Source organism: Aythya ferina (assembly GCF_964211825.1).
Source record: "Aythya ferina genome assembly, chromosome: 2".
In the NCBI taxonomy this organism is placed as follows: domain Eukaryota; kingdom Metazoa; phylum Chordata; class Aves; order Anseriformes; family Anatidae; genus Aythya; species Aythya ferina.
In genome coordinates this window covers 36191998-36208112 of record NC_140297.1, presented here as the reverse complement: position 1 = coordinate 36208112, position 16115 = coordinate 36191998, and the positions used below count along the sequence as shown (strand labels likewise).

Genomic DNA, 16115 nt, shown 5'->3' with positions numbered 1-16115 from the left:
TGAAAATCACTAACTGAAAGCACAAATGTATTTCAGAAAGCTGGAAACTGGAGTTGGGCACAGGGAACCTTTAGGTGCTTATTTAAAATGTGTATCTGTATATGCACACGTATATCCACGCACAGGTTCACATAAAACACTACACTGTGAGATTGAATGGGATTTATTTGCACCATTATAGTACAGAAGAGAGTGAACTGAAGAAAACGCTTGAGCAATACTAGTGCTGTACGTCTGCATACTGAAAGCAGTTAGGGTTTTCAAAGCTTTTTAGCTGAAAAAAAAAAAAAAAAAATCCTACTTACTTAGGCCAGCACTTCAATGTGCTGAAGATGGTGAAACTTAAGCAAATGTTTGAGTTTTCCTTGCACTTTAGCCAAAGCAAATCAGAAGTAGAAAAAAGCAAGGGCTAACGTACCATTTCACACTTGATGACTTGAAACACAGAGAGGTTTATTTCACAGGGGAAACGGTGTATTATGAGTTGATGTTAGCCAGTACGTGATCACCAAAGTGATGTAAAATGCCAGGAAAAACAGTGGTTTAGCTCTCATACGTTACCAAGCGAGGTATGGGCTTGCTGACCCCAAAACTAAATATTCTCCTGTCTTTTTAGCAGTTGTGGCCTTGCAGTTGAGGGACACCACCCCAACTCTTGCTGAAGATCAGATCTGATGCTTTCTCCACACTAGCATAGCCTCTGTCTCGTGAAGTTTTTCCTAACGTAGTCAGACAGCATCAATCAGAGCAGTTTCCCAACACTTCTGCCTCTAATGCCAAAGGATACAAGAAGCCAAGGAGCAGTGGAAAATAACAACTTGAAAAGTACTTTAATTTCAACCGTAGGCCAGTAATATATCATCTGAAACAACTCACACCTGCTCACATGTGTTCCGTGCACCTGACTGAAACTGTGAGAGCTTCAAAGAAAGGTTTGTGACAGCATACCAAAAAGTAGTGCAGATTTTATTTCATCAAAAAAAGAGATGGGAGTCGTGACTCCCTACTGAATGTGTTCTTACGTTTGGATGTTAAAAATGAGTATCTTTTTAAGAAGAAGAACATAGGTTTAATTGTAAAAAGTTAACATCTCTCTTGTAGACTTTATGTGTAGGTAGGAGGACAACATCCTGACTCAGTAATGAACTTAGTCCTTGCACTTGTTTCTGAGTTATCCTGGGTTAGCTTTCAAAAGTTAGGGAGTTTCTTAAATCTAGGTGGTCAGAGCACGTAAAGGCAGGTAGAACAAAGTGCTAAGTATATTTTTGTGCAAAATAAACCCTCCCAGCCTTCAGTGCATCGAGGTGGAGAATCTGCCATTGCCTCCCTCGTTGCTGGGCAAGAGTCTGTAATCCTCCCAGGGTGTGAAATTCTTCCTGCCCCAAACTGCTTAAGGAGTGCTGAGCCACCTCAGGTCTCCACAGCTTCACTTACACCATGGTCCCCCACGGGCAGACTGCTGCAGGAGGGGTTGGCACAATTCAGCCCCTTGGTTGCACCAGCTTGGTGCATCCTTTTTGGGGTTGCCCGCTGAGAAATGGGAAGCCCTGAGCAGTTGGGGTAGGTGAGGGCTGTGCGCGTTGCGGGTTTTATGGCCTGTGCTCTAAGTGGCTGAATGGCTTTTGTGCAGCTGTAAAGCATGTTTAACCTGGTGTTATAAAACACGTCTCCAATGCGTTTTCATAGCTTCATAAACTGCAGTTCATTTATGTAGGTACTTTTTATTGTAATCCTTTATCTTAAACATGAAACTGTTTCCTGATACTGTTTCTATTTTTTTTCCCTCCTTTTTATGAAAAAAAACGGGAAAGAAAAAGAAAAGAAAATCTGCCTTTTTGTTATATGCATCAGGAGAGTCCTAAAGTACAGTAACAGTGCCCTGAACTTGTATTTTTGTGTCTGTAACCTCAGAATGCAGGCCTAGCAACTAAAAAAGCCAAAATAACATTAATTATGGATGTTCTTCGCTGTGGTTTGTGGAGTATAAGTTTGGAACAGATGTTTGGGGGGGGAGGAGAGCAAGGGGGAAGAAGGATGAATTTATTTTTTTTTTCTCAGCCCCAACTGGTTTTAATTCTTTCTTGAACGTTTTGAGACTATCTTTAAACATTTGCCAGAGTTCAATTAACATCCCGTGACTAAAGGTGGAAAATGTCCTGCTTTGTTTTTCTTCAAACGTATACCTGCTCGTGTGGCTCATGCCAAAGCCAGAGAAAGAAAGGATTCCAGCTGGCACAGGTTTTATTGCTGCTACATTAATTTACAGGTTAAGCCTTGAGTTGGGAGGGGTCTGCTGGATTGATTTATTTATTTACTTTTTTATTTTCATGATTTAAAAAAAAAAAAAAAATTGCCATGTAAAACACTGCCGTTTAATTACAGGAAGCTTATACTCTCTTTTGGTGAGCGTTTAATAGCTTATTCTTGTTTATACGAAGTTGTAGAAATCTACGTTTAAAATATGTTTAAAGTCGAGATTGTGTTCTTGGGTTTATCGTGTTTTTCCTGTACTACGTATAAACAGAAGATTGTACATTATTGAAAGCCCTTTTTTGTGGAAAACAGGATTGGGAAAAAAAGTTTATATAAGAATGCAAAATAACTTCCCGAGACTATTGGCGCAGTGTGACCATAAAACCTCAACAGCACATTGTGCAGTGACATTACAACAATTTGCTTTAGCACCTCTGCAGCGTTTTTCAGAAAGTCCTGTTCTCCAAAACACATGCCACGGTATCAGTTGACTGTTTTTGCCAGAATTGGTTCTTTACATGCATGTTTTTGTGATTAGTTGCCGTTTCACTCCTAATTGAAAATAGAGATTTATTTTTTTTATCCAGCTTGTTGCATGTATGTTTTATTTGCATTTAGACATTCAGTAAGTTACAGCGTGTCTGTTTATAGGGGTGTGCAAACTGCTCGTAATGGATTTATAATCTCTGGGTTGGGATTTTCTGTGTTTTACTTTCAAAGAGAGTGCCCTTTGGTACGTGTATATCGACACATTTATACAAAGACAGATATCCACCTTACCCCTATATTGGCTCTAGCAGATTTTTTTTAAACCTAGCTTGATTAGCTTTGATTTTTTTGTAGCCCAGAAAGTTGAACAGATCCAATTTGGAAGGAGTTCCCAATTTTAGTGACAGCAAATAAAAATATATAATGCTAATATCATACTAATAGTACTTCAAAGAAACAGCATGATGTTTATTTTTTACCATTGTTGTTTTCATAGCTTTACCTCCAGGATTTTAGAGTGATTTCCCAAGTGGACTTGCTCAGCTGAAACCATTCTACGTGAAAATACAGCCTGCGCTTCTGTTACACCTCCAGGATCTGAGGTCTTCCTGTGATTTCCAAAGCAGATTCAGACGTAGTAAAATTGAATGCGTCTTAGGTCACTTAAAACTCAGCATGTGCTTATGCTGAATGTTTGAATGAAACGTAAAGGTGCTTTAAAATTCGGGAATAGAGCAGTCTACCATGTTACTTAAAGCACTGAGGTTGTCAGTGGGTGCATCGCTGTACTTGTGGGTCAGTCCTGGTTGAGGTACCACAACTCATACCAGCTTTTCAGGCCCTCTCTGTGACTGTCCAAGTTGCAGTTGCCATTTCTATGGCTACTTCACATGCCTCAGAGGAAGTCCAGAAACCCCAAAATACCTTCTTGCCTACTTTAATGTTCCCCCTCAGTGGAGCAGGCCCTGGTGGCTGAAAGCTACTCTTCAATTGAGGCAACCAAATGAGGAAAAAGTCATTTTTTGTCTAACAATTCTCCAGAGCCATTTTTTTTAAGTACTTTGTGCGTTTAAATAATGTTGAAAGTCATATTGCTCTTTGTGTTTGAGTCCGTATGCACATCATTACACGAGGCACATTTTTGAAATGCTCGTGGTGCTTATTCACTAACCCAGCCTTGCTGCAGCCAGAAACAATAGAAAATTAGTTCCTCTAAATAGTCGTCGTTCCTAAACAGCTCGTTACTTAGCGCCTGACACTTGATCTCTGCTCGGAGAGGGCTGGGAGGAAGGGCGGGTACTCCAGAAGCCATTTTTCTGGCCAAATCCTGCTCTGACTAGCGTTGTGAGGAAGGGCAGGAGGCGGATGGAGCTGGCACGAGCGCGCTGCCCGGCAGCGGCACCGCAGACCACACAGCCACCGGGACCCGCTGCGAGGGGGCTGGCAGCATCCCCGGGGCATGCCCCTCGTGGCCACACAGCTTCGTGAGGGTCCAAGTCAGTAATAAGCAGTAATTGCTGTTTTGATGGCTCTTTTGTGATCGCGCCGAGGGATGGAGGTCTCTGCCAGCCTTGGCAGGCGCCCATTTGACAAACCATAACCATCTCAAGCAGCTCCCTCAAGTGACAGCAGGGCTGCCAAGCCTTCAGCTGGCTCGGAGAGCAAATCTGCCTCTCGCTCGGGAGCGAGGTTCAGAGATGCTGGCTGGGGTAAGAGCGAAGGCAACGGTGTGCGTTGTGCCTGGATGATGAAAGTCCAGCCTCACCACGGGGAACCTAGCACTCACTTCATGAAGGGGCTTAATCCAAACGCCAACACTGCACTGGCAGTCTAAAATACCAGCACTACGCCCTGGGCTGCTTAAGCTACCCTTTTTTTGTTCTTTTTTTCTTGTATTCCACGTGCGCACATCATTTTTTGTGGACATCAGTGATTAAAATGGTTTTGGAAATACAAAATCTCAATCTAAATAGACCTGTCACCAAGGCTGAAAAGCATTTTTGTCCTCTCAATCCCTTCTCCTCCCAACCCCCAAAAGAACAACCCATCGTAGGCTCTTGGGATGATCCATTGTTGGGAATTTGTTGCAGTTTCCAGAGCCCAATGCGTTGTGCCAGTTGTACCAGCTCCTGGTCCTGCTGCAGCCCCTAAACTAAAGCCTTGCCTAGCAGCTGTGACACGTGTTATTTAACTGCTTTGTGTTTCATTGCTCCTAGCATTTATTTCCTGTGCTTTCTGTGAAGGAAGAATATTTTGTTTCGAATGACTCGATAAGCCCTGGGATCACCAGCGAGTGTCAGCTGTGGGAATGTTCTCCCTGCTGGCGAGCACGGAGGGAGGCTGGGCGCATCCATGGACATGTAGGAAGGACTTTGACAAACCCACCAATGTGCTTTAGTGGTAGACCAAAATTCACATAACATCAATAATTCACTTTTTTTTTTTTTTTTTTTTTTTAATCAAGGAAGCTGTCACGGTATATGGGAATGCAAGCTTCTTAACATAAGAAGTGCTCTCATAAAACTGGTTCTGTGAAATACAAACTGCGAGTCCCGCATGGGACAAAGTGTGAAGCTGAATTTTTATGAGAGATCATTGGAACAACCGTGAACTTTCGGTGACATTGGCGATGTTGCTTCCCGCTGCAGTAAGCTATTTGCTCTTAGTTATTCATTGTATACTTGAATGTATGCTTTCTGGTCACAAAGGCAATTGGCAAGGATGTTTTGTTTTGCTTTTTTTTTTTCCTTGGGAGGAGAAAGGAAGAACTCGTAATGTTCTTGATTTTAGATCAAGACGGATCATATTCGTTGTAATGGCGCACGCAGCTTGTGCTGGTTTTAATCAGCTTTGTCTTTTTTATTTTCCAGTGCACACTACAGAAGTCTTTAGATTTTACACATCAAACAACTACAAATGATGTGCACCTGCTAGAACCAAGCTTCATGGGAAGTTGAGGAAAAAACTGCCTTTGTAAATCTCACGGTAGAAAGAGTGCATGGACACAAAAGGTAGAACTGGGTCTTGGCCACCATGGCATCAATGCCAAGTACCCTTAACAAGTCTAAAAGATAAGGCTCCAGATCCTCAGCAGGGTAACGGGGATGTTGTCAATTCCAGAATGTCAGATGATTAACTCCCTGCCAGATGCTTTTGAGCTATTTAAAGTGCTGACTTCATCTGCTGGAGGAACGAAGAGAAGAAGATAGGCGTTCAAGAGGTCAGGTCTTTGCCGTAGGCGTAAGCGGCATTCTCACTGCCTTCAGTGGCAAAACCGACTGGAGGAAGAGGTAGAGCAAGTCTTGATGGTACAACTTTGCTCTTCGTTACACTACAAAGACGTTTTAGCAGTAATCATAATCCCTTTTAGTGCGTGTTTTCTTTTGGCAAATAAGCTGCCATGGTGCCGCCAGCCATCTCACTTGCGATGGCTTTTGTTTAAACGCAGTATAAAAATTGAAAGGAAAATAACTTGGTGGTGTAGTTCTGTGAGCCTGGGTAATTTCTGCCTTTTCCTAGCTGGTAATTTTCTGTCACACCTGGCATCTGACAGGGCAGTCGATGCCAGCTGCGCCTCGTGGTATCCTTCTCCACCAGTGGAGCCCACCTCTTGCTTGAGGGGCAGTGGCATAGTGTGCAACGTGAAAAAAAATACACAACCATAGCATTCTTTCCATGCTTTTGTGTTGTTTTGTTTCGGTTTTTAATCATCTAGGGGTGGCCCAGATGAAGTGAGCAAACTTTTGGCACAGCTGCTGGAGTGAGGACAGAGGAAACAGCTTTGGGGGCCGGGACTGGAGCACGCTGCTGTGTGCGAGGGCAGGGGCAGCGCCGGGAGGATGTCACCTGGGCTCTGGGAGGGTGCAGCACGGGGTCTCGGCTGGCTGAGCTACAGCTGGGCAGGGTCCCAAAATGAAAGCTCTGTGGTACAGCTGGCTTGGTAAGAAGCAGTGAGCTAGCAGGGAGACTCGGAAAGACCATTGCTAGAGGAGAGAGGTGGAGAAGGCAGGATTTTGCTGTTGCAGAACTAGTATTTGGTTACGGTAATAATATGGTGAGCTGACATGCCGAGCTGCTCTGCTCGGTCCCCCAAAGGAGCAGCGTGCCCCAGCAGAGCATCCCGGCCCCTTTCCCATGCACAGGGCAGCACCCTGGCAGAGCTCAGCGAGCCGGGTCACCAGGAGCTCCTTTAACAGTTCCTTCAGATGCCTCTCCGAGTCCGATGGTCGGGCTGTCATACCCCAAAACAGGCCACAGGTTAGATGCAAACGTGCTTAAACATTTGCCTTCCCTCTTCAGATCAAATATTTACACTTAATATCGTGCGACACCACCCCGGTCCTTTTCCTTTTTCTTTTTTTTAAGGCAAGCAGGAGCCCTTTCACGGATCAAAGCACGGTGCTGCGTGCTTCCCCGCGCAGTGCCGCCGCCCTGGCCAGCTGCCCGGAGGGATCGAGGCACCGCCGCCGGCTCGAGTTGCAGCCATGGTGGTGTTGCAGCTCCTACACCTGACGTGCGGCCCAGGGCCGGGGACCCCGCTTGCCGTGGGAACCGCTTGGCCCAGCCGCCGGCCCCGCTGCGCATAGGCACCGACAGCGGAGGAAATTAAATTCCGAGGCGGAATCGGGTAAAAGCCCGGCTGAATCCGTGTTGTTTTCCTATGGCAACTGAAACAACATCATTATTTAAAGGATAAATTTTTATTGCTAATGAATTTTATTTTTTTTTAAGACAGTAAGTTTTACATTTTGTTTATATCAGGGCCCCTCTTAAAGACATTTTGGGATTTGTTTATATTTTTTTTTAGAAGAGTAGAAGCCATGAGTTCAGTAGGATGCTGTCAGATAAGAGCAGCGATGGGCCCTGCAGTTCCAGCTCGTACAAAGTGCTGTGCCTTCAAGGTGCTTCGCATCATTAGCGGGATGCCTGGCTAGGGAAAGAAGGAAAGCATATCCCTATGGTTATTCATACCATCCTACTTGTAAAATCCCTAATGGCAGGTCTTGGTTTAGAGACCCGAGGCACTAGAGAATTTGTTTGTACTGTTTAAACAACTCTTTTCACTGTACTAGACAAAATCTTGCATTTCTGTTCAGGTAAGCTAATTAAAGTGAAACCATAGGGATGCTCTGACCTTGCAGGTGCTCATGCATCCTTTTTGATCGCTCCTCTCTCTCCTTCGGTGAGCCTACCTGTAAGTGAAGAGCAGGCAGAAGTTGTTACAGAATTGGACCTATACAAAGTTACTAGAAAAATTAAAGGATGCCTTAACGTAAAGGAAAACCTATGGAGATGTATAATTACGATTACTTCTACTCCCTTTTTTTCCACATACCTTTTTTTCTTGTGCAGCGCATTGCACATTAGGTTTTCTAAGGCACCGATGGTTGTTTGATCCTTGTTACCCTTGAAAGTGGTGATATCCTTAGTGACATCGTGGTCTTGGGTGATATTTTGGGGGGAGGACAAAATCCTATTCGTGGGGAAATCAGCCCCCTTTTAAGGGGCTGTTTACAATGGCAGAAATCATTGGTATCGGCGTCCAGAGGGGTTGAATATGTTCTCATCCTAGAAATGCGTGTATCTATTTACAATAGTTTTTTCTGTTGCATTTGCCAAAAAAAAAAAAAAAAAAGTGAGCTAAAAAGTTTGAAAGGAACAGCTTGAGGAATTTTTTCCATCGAGATACAATCAAGGGCAGGAAATCGTAGAAGCAGAGTTGTGGTTTTGCCTCCTTTTTTTTTTTTTTATTGGTTAATTAAACTATAACAACTCTTAACTTCATTTTAGGTTAACTGTTCCTAGAGTTCAGGAATATTTTAAGAGGTCAATAATGCTTTCCTTGGCGTTCAGTCCTTCTGTGTGGGATGGGGGACCTGGGGCAGCGGCGCGCTGTTCCAGCTGTCCCGCAGAAAGCCGTGTGCGTGCGCCCACGGCCGCGCTTGGCGGTGGTGGGAAGGGATCCCTCCTCCCTCATCTGCGCACCACCCCGCCAGGATGGGAGCCGCAGGAAAGAACCGTGAATGGCCTGACATCTGTAAGCTGACTTCCAATATCTGATTAAAGCTCGGGAGCCCGAAGCGCTCCCAGCTACCAGTTGACATGCGTTTTGCGCTTAATGACGGGGAGGTGCCGAGCAAGAGGGGGGGAGCGCATGGGGAGGAGGGGGATATCGGGAGAGAAAAATGAAGGCGATAGGTGCGGATCCAGTTTCATGAGAAGCGAGAAAAACAAAGCCTCCATTGTACAGTGCTGCACGGGTTTTCTGTGTGAAGTCGTGATGTTTCTTTTTTAAAGTGCCATAAGGCATCTGTCTGCGCCTTCCCCTCGCTGCCTCGAGCTGCTCGGAGGCATGCACTTAAAGGGCAAATGAGGGAAGCAAATAGAGCCATGCAAGTGTCATATAACTGTCTTTAATAACGGGAGCTATTCCAGCACTCGGAGCCAAATCGTCTTTCAGCAGAAAGGATAAAATTTAGCAGAGCTGGGAAAGGGAAAGAATAAAGGGGAGGGGAAACACAGCACCACCTCCTGCTGACACCACAGAAGTTTCCCTAAGCTTTCCCTCTCTCTCCCTCTGTGTATATATTTTCTTTTTAATCAGCTGGGGCTCTTCCCTCCCTTGCCTTTTTTTTTTTTTTTTTTTTAACTGTATTTTTACAGTTGGAATTCTGCTTTCCCAATTTCTCTTGTTTCACATTTAACTTCTTCAGAGAATTTCATTAATAGTTATTGCAATTAAAAATAATAAATAAACTCAGCACCAGCTGCTCAAACGGCTCTTGTAGCATATCTGGAACATAATGTGGTCTGCGCAGGGCAGCCACACAATGCAATTTATCCCCACACCTGAGGGAATGAATTTCACAACTATAATTGCTACAATATAATTCTTATTAATGTTGTGCTATAATTCCTATTAATTCCAAAGGGCTAGTAAATGCATTAGGACTTGTCAACATATTATTTTACACTGTTTATGATCTGTAGAATTACGCTCCTCAGTATTGTATTGCATAAAGAAAAGCCTTAAAATTAGCTTTAATTGCAGGGGGGAGGAAAAACACATTTTCTGTTTGGGCCCTGGGAAAGAAGGAGGGATCCTGTTGTTTGCGGGGTAATGAAACTGCAGTTTAAAATCAATCCTTTGAACTTCCTGCGCCACACAGTTAACTGTTTATGAAAATAACAGGAATAATGCCTGTCTCAGTTATCAGAAAAAGAGCCACCGGTGCCTTCAGGAAAGAAAAAATGGCTATAAGGAGAAGAGGTTTATGAAATTAAAACTGTCTTCCAGCAAAGACAAAAGTGGGGAAATGACAAGTCATTGTAACTGATGTGATAAATACAGAATGCGTTATCTTGCCGTGCTCCTTTATCCTTATCTCACCACCCTGCTTTTCTAGGTAGTGAATATGATGAGGAGGAAGTAGACTATGAAGAATCAGACAGTGATGAGTCCTGGACTACAGAAAGTGCTATCAGCTCTGAAGCTATCCTTAGTTCAATGTGCATGAATGGAGGGGATGAGAAACCTTTTGCCTGTCCTGTTCCTGGATGTAAAAAAAGATATAAGGTAAGCAGTAGTGCAAACCTATCTTACTTCCAGCTGCTGCAGAGAGGCGAGGGGAAAAAAAAAAGGAAAGCCTGTAAAATCACTTTATACCCTTCTTGTTTAATAGACTTGTCATATTTATTTTTGTGGTATTTTAGCAGAGTATGTATTTTATTCACCGCTTTCCTCTGAAGCGCAGCCAAGTTATAAGGTTTTTAAATGTGGCCTTTGCATCCTGGTCTGTCAAACGGGATTACGTATGGTGACTTTCCTAGGACTTACGCTTTCCACGTTTTAATTAGTTTTCTATAATTCAGACAAATTAAGTGCAGAACCCAGGAGGCAATACCAGCAAAATGATCTCATGGGTCCCTTTCAGAGGCACTAAGTAAAAAGCTTCTGCCCGTCAATGCCGGGATGAAATCCTTCTGTGTAAGTAAACTGAGAGGGATGCTGCCTCTCCTGCAGAGACACCGTGCCCGGTGTACTCCTTCTGGTACAGGCGATGTGCGGGAAGGTGGTGGTTAATGTTTCACGAGTCAGAGGTCACCTCGAGAAGGCAGAGCCTTGGAGAAGTTCTGGCATCCTTCTGTGCTGGGTCAGTGTCCCAGTGACTCATGTGCGCAGCAGTCGCTGTGTCTGGCCCTGAGCGCTGGGCTTGCGTCCCTCTGCGTGACATGCTGGGAAACTTTTTTTTTTCCCCTTTCTGATTACACTCCATCATGAGAAAATTTTCTCTGTTTATGGGAGTGAAACGTCTTTAACTTTGAACCTTGAGCTGGCTGGTAAAGAACACGCTGTGACGGTGCGAGGACAGGAATATTGCTTCACGTGAACGGGTGCGGGGGCAGATTAGGTTTTATTGACCACTTTGGACTTCAGTATTGTATAGACACTGAAATTTGGGATCAGAAATAGTGTACTGGCTGCAATTCCTTTAAATAACTTCGTGCATGAAGTCCTAGAAAATTCAACCACTGACCTACACCCTAGAAAAACCGGTAGTGGTGGGCTTTGTTTTTATACTTGTTCTATTTTATGGCTTTGCCTTTAAATAACTGAAAAGCAGGGACTTAAAAGAGAGCAGAAATATGAAAGAGAAATATAGGAAGACCAATAACGTTTGAGATAAAACAGTTGTGACAAGAACGAATAAACTGTGCGTGAAAACGTGTAGTGGATGAAAATGTGTTGCAGCGATCCTGCAGCTGTTCTGGGCTGCGCCTTCGCCGTTAGCAGCAGGTCACGAGACTGGGGCTCGTGCACGGTGCTCGGGGATCAGCTAATGCTTGCCTAAAATCCTGGTAACGCGAGCAGGGAAGCAGCGTGCTCCCTTCTTAGCGACGGACAAGCCTGGTTTTGCGGAGCTGCGTCTGACCTGTGCAATGATTATTCTCCATCTCAGGGCGCAGGGCAGAGGGAAAGCTGTTTTGAGCCTATTTTCCAAGTATTACTTTGCAGATAAAACCGCTTTAAGTGAGATTAATACTTTTCCTGTGTGTGGCAGAAGCTGTGTCGGACGGAGGGTATGGCATAAATGCTAAACCCCTAGCTCAGGAAGCAAACAAGCCATGGTGATTGTTAGAAGTCAGTATGCCCACAGGGCATCTATGCGTTGCAGAAAACATTCATTTAATGGCACAGGCTAGAAGGAGAACCCTGTAATTTGCTATATCCTGTCTGTTCTCTGTTTGACTGCCAGCCCTCTGTCTTTTTATTGCCCAAATAAGCAAGCTGTTCCTGCCTGCTTCTGCTATCTCACTACCTTCATCTCAAATGCATGAGGACTGTCTAAGGGATATCTCGTACACCATTAATGTTTGAGCAGTCGGACAGGGAACAAATTAATGACCCAGAGAGAGGCTGGCAGACAGAGAGCAGCAGCAAATAAAAAGTGCCGTATTTTCCTCAGAGACTCACCTCTGTTCAATCCAGATAGGAAAATACATTTCCTTTAGTTCTGCCTCACCTCATCTCTCTTTTCTGTGAGCTCTGCTTCCTTCCTTTTTTTCTTTTCAGCCTTTTTTTTCCTGCTTTTTACATTTTTATCTTTGTTTCCTTCCTTTTAGTTTCGTGTCAGCTGTGTTTCTTGTTTCCTCTTCGTCTTCCTCCTACTTAACCCCCTCCTCAGATGAATTATTTGCTGAGTCTGGGTAGGGAGTCCTGTGATCAAAGCGCTGGGATTTTCTGGTGGGTACTGGATAATCACAGCCAGGGCTGTAAAACAATTATAGAGCCACAAACAGGAACACGGACATGCACATACAGTAATTGCCAGGCTCCCTTCACGGCTGAGAAAGGATGCATTCTTTTAGGGAGTGAGGAGGAAAGGAGAATGTACACAGTTTTCTTTTGTCTGGCCCTAGGTGACGTACGTTTGAGAAGCAGAGATGTTATTTTTAGGTGTGTTATTTGTACTGCAGGACTGCCCAAAGGACCCGGTAGGGTTTGGGTCTCCTTTTTGCAAACAATGTACAAGGATAAAAGATGGCCTCTGCACTGAAAAGTCATTATGGAAAGGTAAATACAACAAGAATGAGTACAACAAATACTCCCAAGGAGTGGGTTGGGGCGGACAATGGAAACTGTAATAAGAACATGTTTATACACAAGCCCAGATGAGTATCAGAAGACCCTACTGGCCTTCTGCCCAGCTGCTATCTGCTGGCAGTTTCCCATAGGCACTGCAGCAGAAGGCAGTCATAAACATTTAATTGTTCTTCAAGAACTTTTATTTTTTTAAGAAAATAAAATTGCTTGCTTATAAAATGCATTGGTACTAAGCCCTCTGTACAGTATGGCACAGATTTTTCTTGAAGGGCCAAAGATTCTGGAGAGAAAAAAAAAAGAAAAAGAAAAAGAAAACAACTTTAGTGGCTTGTAAACTTGTTTGTTGGGATATTCTGAAACAGCTAAAGGCATCTGGAGCACGCTGACTTCTAGGTGCCTAACACCCTCTGAAGTAGTTTCTGGAGCTTGCTTTCTTTGTCATTTTACAGTTGCTGAGAGAGGAAATGTTGAGTATCTAAGAGTTTGTCATTTGCTGTTTCACTGTGATTTATCTGCTTTGCATTTGAAGCCATTAATTTGATTTTAGAAAATCATCCAAGTGATTGAAAGGAACCTTAACATCTTGTTTCTTCAGAGTTCACCCTGGCCAAATTCAGGCTTCACATTGACATTTAGGTGACCTCTCCAGTAGTCGGTGGGTGATGAGTTCTTAACGTGCTTTGCAAGATGCCACCTGTGGGAGCTGCAGTGTGGATTGGTGAAGCTGGCGATTGGCTTTCCTTTTAGTACACCCCACCTGTTTGTATCAGTTACTTGGGTGCCAACTCAGGAGAAGGACATTCAAAATGCATGTGATGTAGATAAACTGATTCAGGCAACTTCCAATAAAAGTTCAATGCACAATAAAGACAAAAATGCCATAAATTATGTGTATATACTACTACAGACAAAACCCTGGAGTATTTGTCATAGTTTTTGCGGACTGTGCAAATACAATAACACGAGAATAGTTGTACATACACCCAAAACGTAGTTATATGCATCTCTATCAGTGCAATCATGAAATACAAAAGACGTCAGCAGCTGATCTCATCAAAGCAACCCTCAGTTCTCATCTCTCACCTACAGGCACTCTAGAAAAGCAAATTAGCCTGGGCTTCTCTTGGCCTTTGTAAAATTTCTAGCTACACAGAAGGTACAAGCTTGGTTTCTCTGTGCAGTCTGTGGATTATTCCTGAAGTTACGTGCTCTTCCTACATGAAAAGCTAACAGTTTATCGGTGTGGGTGCATTACCCAGGACTGAAATTCACAGGGTTGGTAGAGGTGCTTTCCTGAGTGCACCCAGTTTATGATGGTGTTTGAAAGGGCATATAAACCATGGCTCATCTGTGTCCGTACATTGCCTTCGCAAGGGTGTTTTTTTAATTACTGTTGGTGTGTTGGTCATTACGGTTGTTCCAGATTGTCTCACTTAGATATATTTGGCGTGTTCCCTTACTCATGGTAGTGCTCAGTAGGGCACAAGTTGCGTGAGAAGCCAGAGCAGCACAGTTATGGGGCGAGGAGGAGGGAGGGGACACAAGGATGTTCCCGTTTCCCTGCCCTCCCTTAGAGGACACAGAAGCAGGTAGGCCGGGCTGCTAGGCTGGGTGGGATTTTTGTGAAGGAACAGCCCGGAGATGAGTCTGGAAAAAGAAATCCACCTGAACCAGCCCTACTTGAAGAGTGTGGCATGCTCGTGTGGCTTCTGGCATGTGGTGGCTTCGTGGGTCCGTCCAGTGTCCTCGTGTCCCTGCAGACCGGGCAGTGCCAGGCTGAACTCCCCCGCCTCCTCCTGATCTGGTCCCGGGTTAATAATTGTTTCCTCCTGGTGAAGGTTTGTGAGTGCCCTTCCATGCTGCCATCTTCTTCCTCAATCACTTGTGAGAGTAAATAACGAGCAACCCAAGTAACCGGAGCAATAAAAGTGATGTATGGGTTTGGCAGCGTTTTTTGCCATACCTCAACAAACTCAACCCAGACATACAACAAAGTGTTTACATTGCAGCAGTGGAAAAAGTGCTGAAGAGTTGACTGTAATTCTAACAACAGCTTTCTTTTAGACACAAGTGCAGATCGGATTTCATCTTACACTGGCTCCTCATACCCCGCGTGTTTTACTATTTCTCAAACCTTCCACGGCCCAATTAATTCCACACAGGTTGCTGTTTTAGCATTTCCTTAAATTTTTCTGCCTGAAATTACTTTCCCCTTTCATCAAAGCATGTGGTGCGTCCCGTACTTGAGGCTGAGTGGATCATTAAAAAAAATCTGGAAGAGGAGAAGAGCACAGTTGGCACGGAGCAGTGAGGGCGTTCGTGATCTGGGGAGTCCGTAACAATTGGTGCTGGTCGCTTAAAAGTACCTCAAAATGATTGCTTATAAAGAGTGAAAGTCTGAGCAGGCTTCTGTAGTTTCTAAGATAAACAGAGGGTTTGGTGTTTACTTTGTTTTTAAAGTTTCACTGCAGCAGCAACATTTAGCAGGTCGCCCTCTGATCAGCACCATCGGGGCACTGGGCGGTGGCTGCTGCAGCCACGCTCCTCCCGGCTTCGTGATGGGGGCCACAAGTTCCTCTCGGCCCTTTCTTGCTCGGCGTTGTGCGGGCAGCATGTGGAGGGGACTGCCAGGAGCATCACCGAGCACTCGGGATTTTGATGCAAAGTAAATCGGGTTAGGAGGGAGGGGAGGAGAAGGAAAGTGTTGGCAGGAGAGCGGTACCAAAGGTGGTTACCTCGTGCCTCTCTGATGTTAGATTTGTGATACGTGTAGAGTCTGGTGAAGTTCGAGGAGTTTCAGCTCGGTTCTGTTTACAGAAGGCTTTTAAGTCTTTTTTTCTCTTTCTCCTTCTCTTTTCTTCTTCCTCGTCCAATTGCTGCGAGTTCCAAGCTGGAGCTTCCCCCGTAAGCTGCCTGCTAACACAGCTGAGCTTGCTGCTCCAAGAGCCACGGGGACATTTTGTCATTTGTAACAACAGCCCAGGGCTCAGCAAAGACAAAATTCCTTAAGCTCTTACTTAGTGGGCTAAATTAATTAATATCTAGGCTGTTAATTGATTTTGGCTTTTCTTAGTTAAAAAATAATAATAATCTGAGGCAGACATCTAGAAACTTTAGACAGGATATGGTAGAGCCTCAGAGCTGTACCTTTGCTACCAGTCATCTTGGCTCCTTTTTTGGTTTTCTTGCTAGGAGAAGCTCTAATGAAACACAGTTTGCATTCCCCTCTCCTCTCCCTTTTTTTCCCCAAAAAATCCAAGCTCTCTTG

The 16115-nt window shown here is 44.3% G+C and overlaps 1 protein-coding gene across 1 annotated transcript in view; it reads left to right on the top strand.

Annotated features, from left to right (window-relative positions):
- Positions 1–16115, top strand: part of JAZF1 (JAZF zinc finger 1) — a 188523-nt gene that overhangs the window by 169236 nt on the left and 3172 nt on the right. Inside the window, exon 4 of the mRNA XM_084508306.1 lies at positions 10149–10318. Within this exon, the coding sequence (XP_084364432.1) occupies positions 10149–10318 (170 nt within the window). The remainder of the gene's footprint in view (positions 1–10148; positions 10319–16115) is intronic.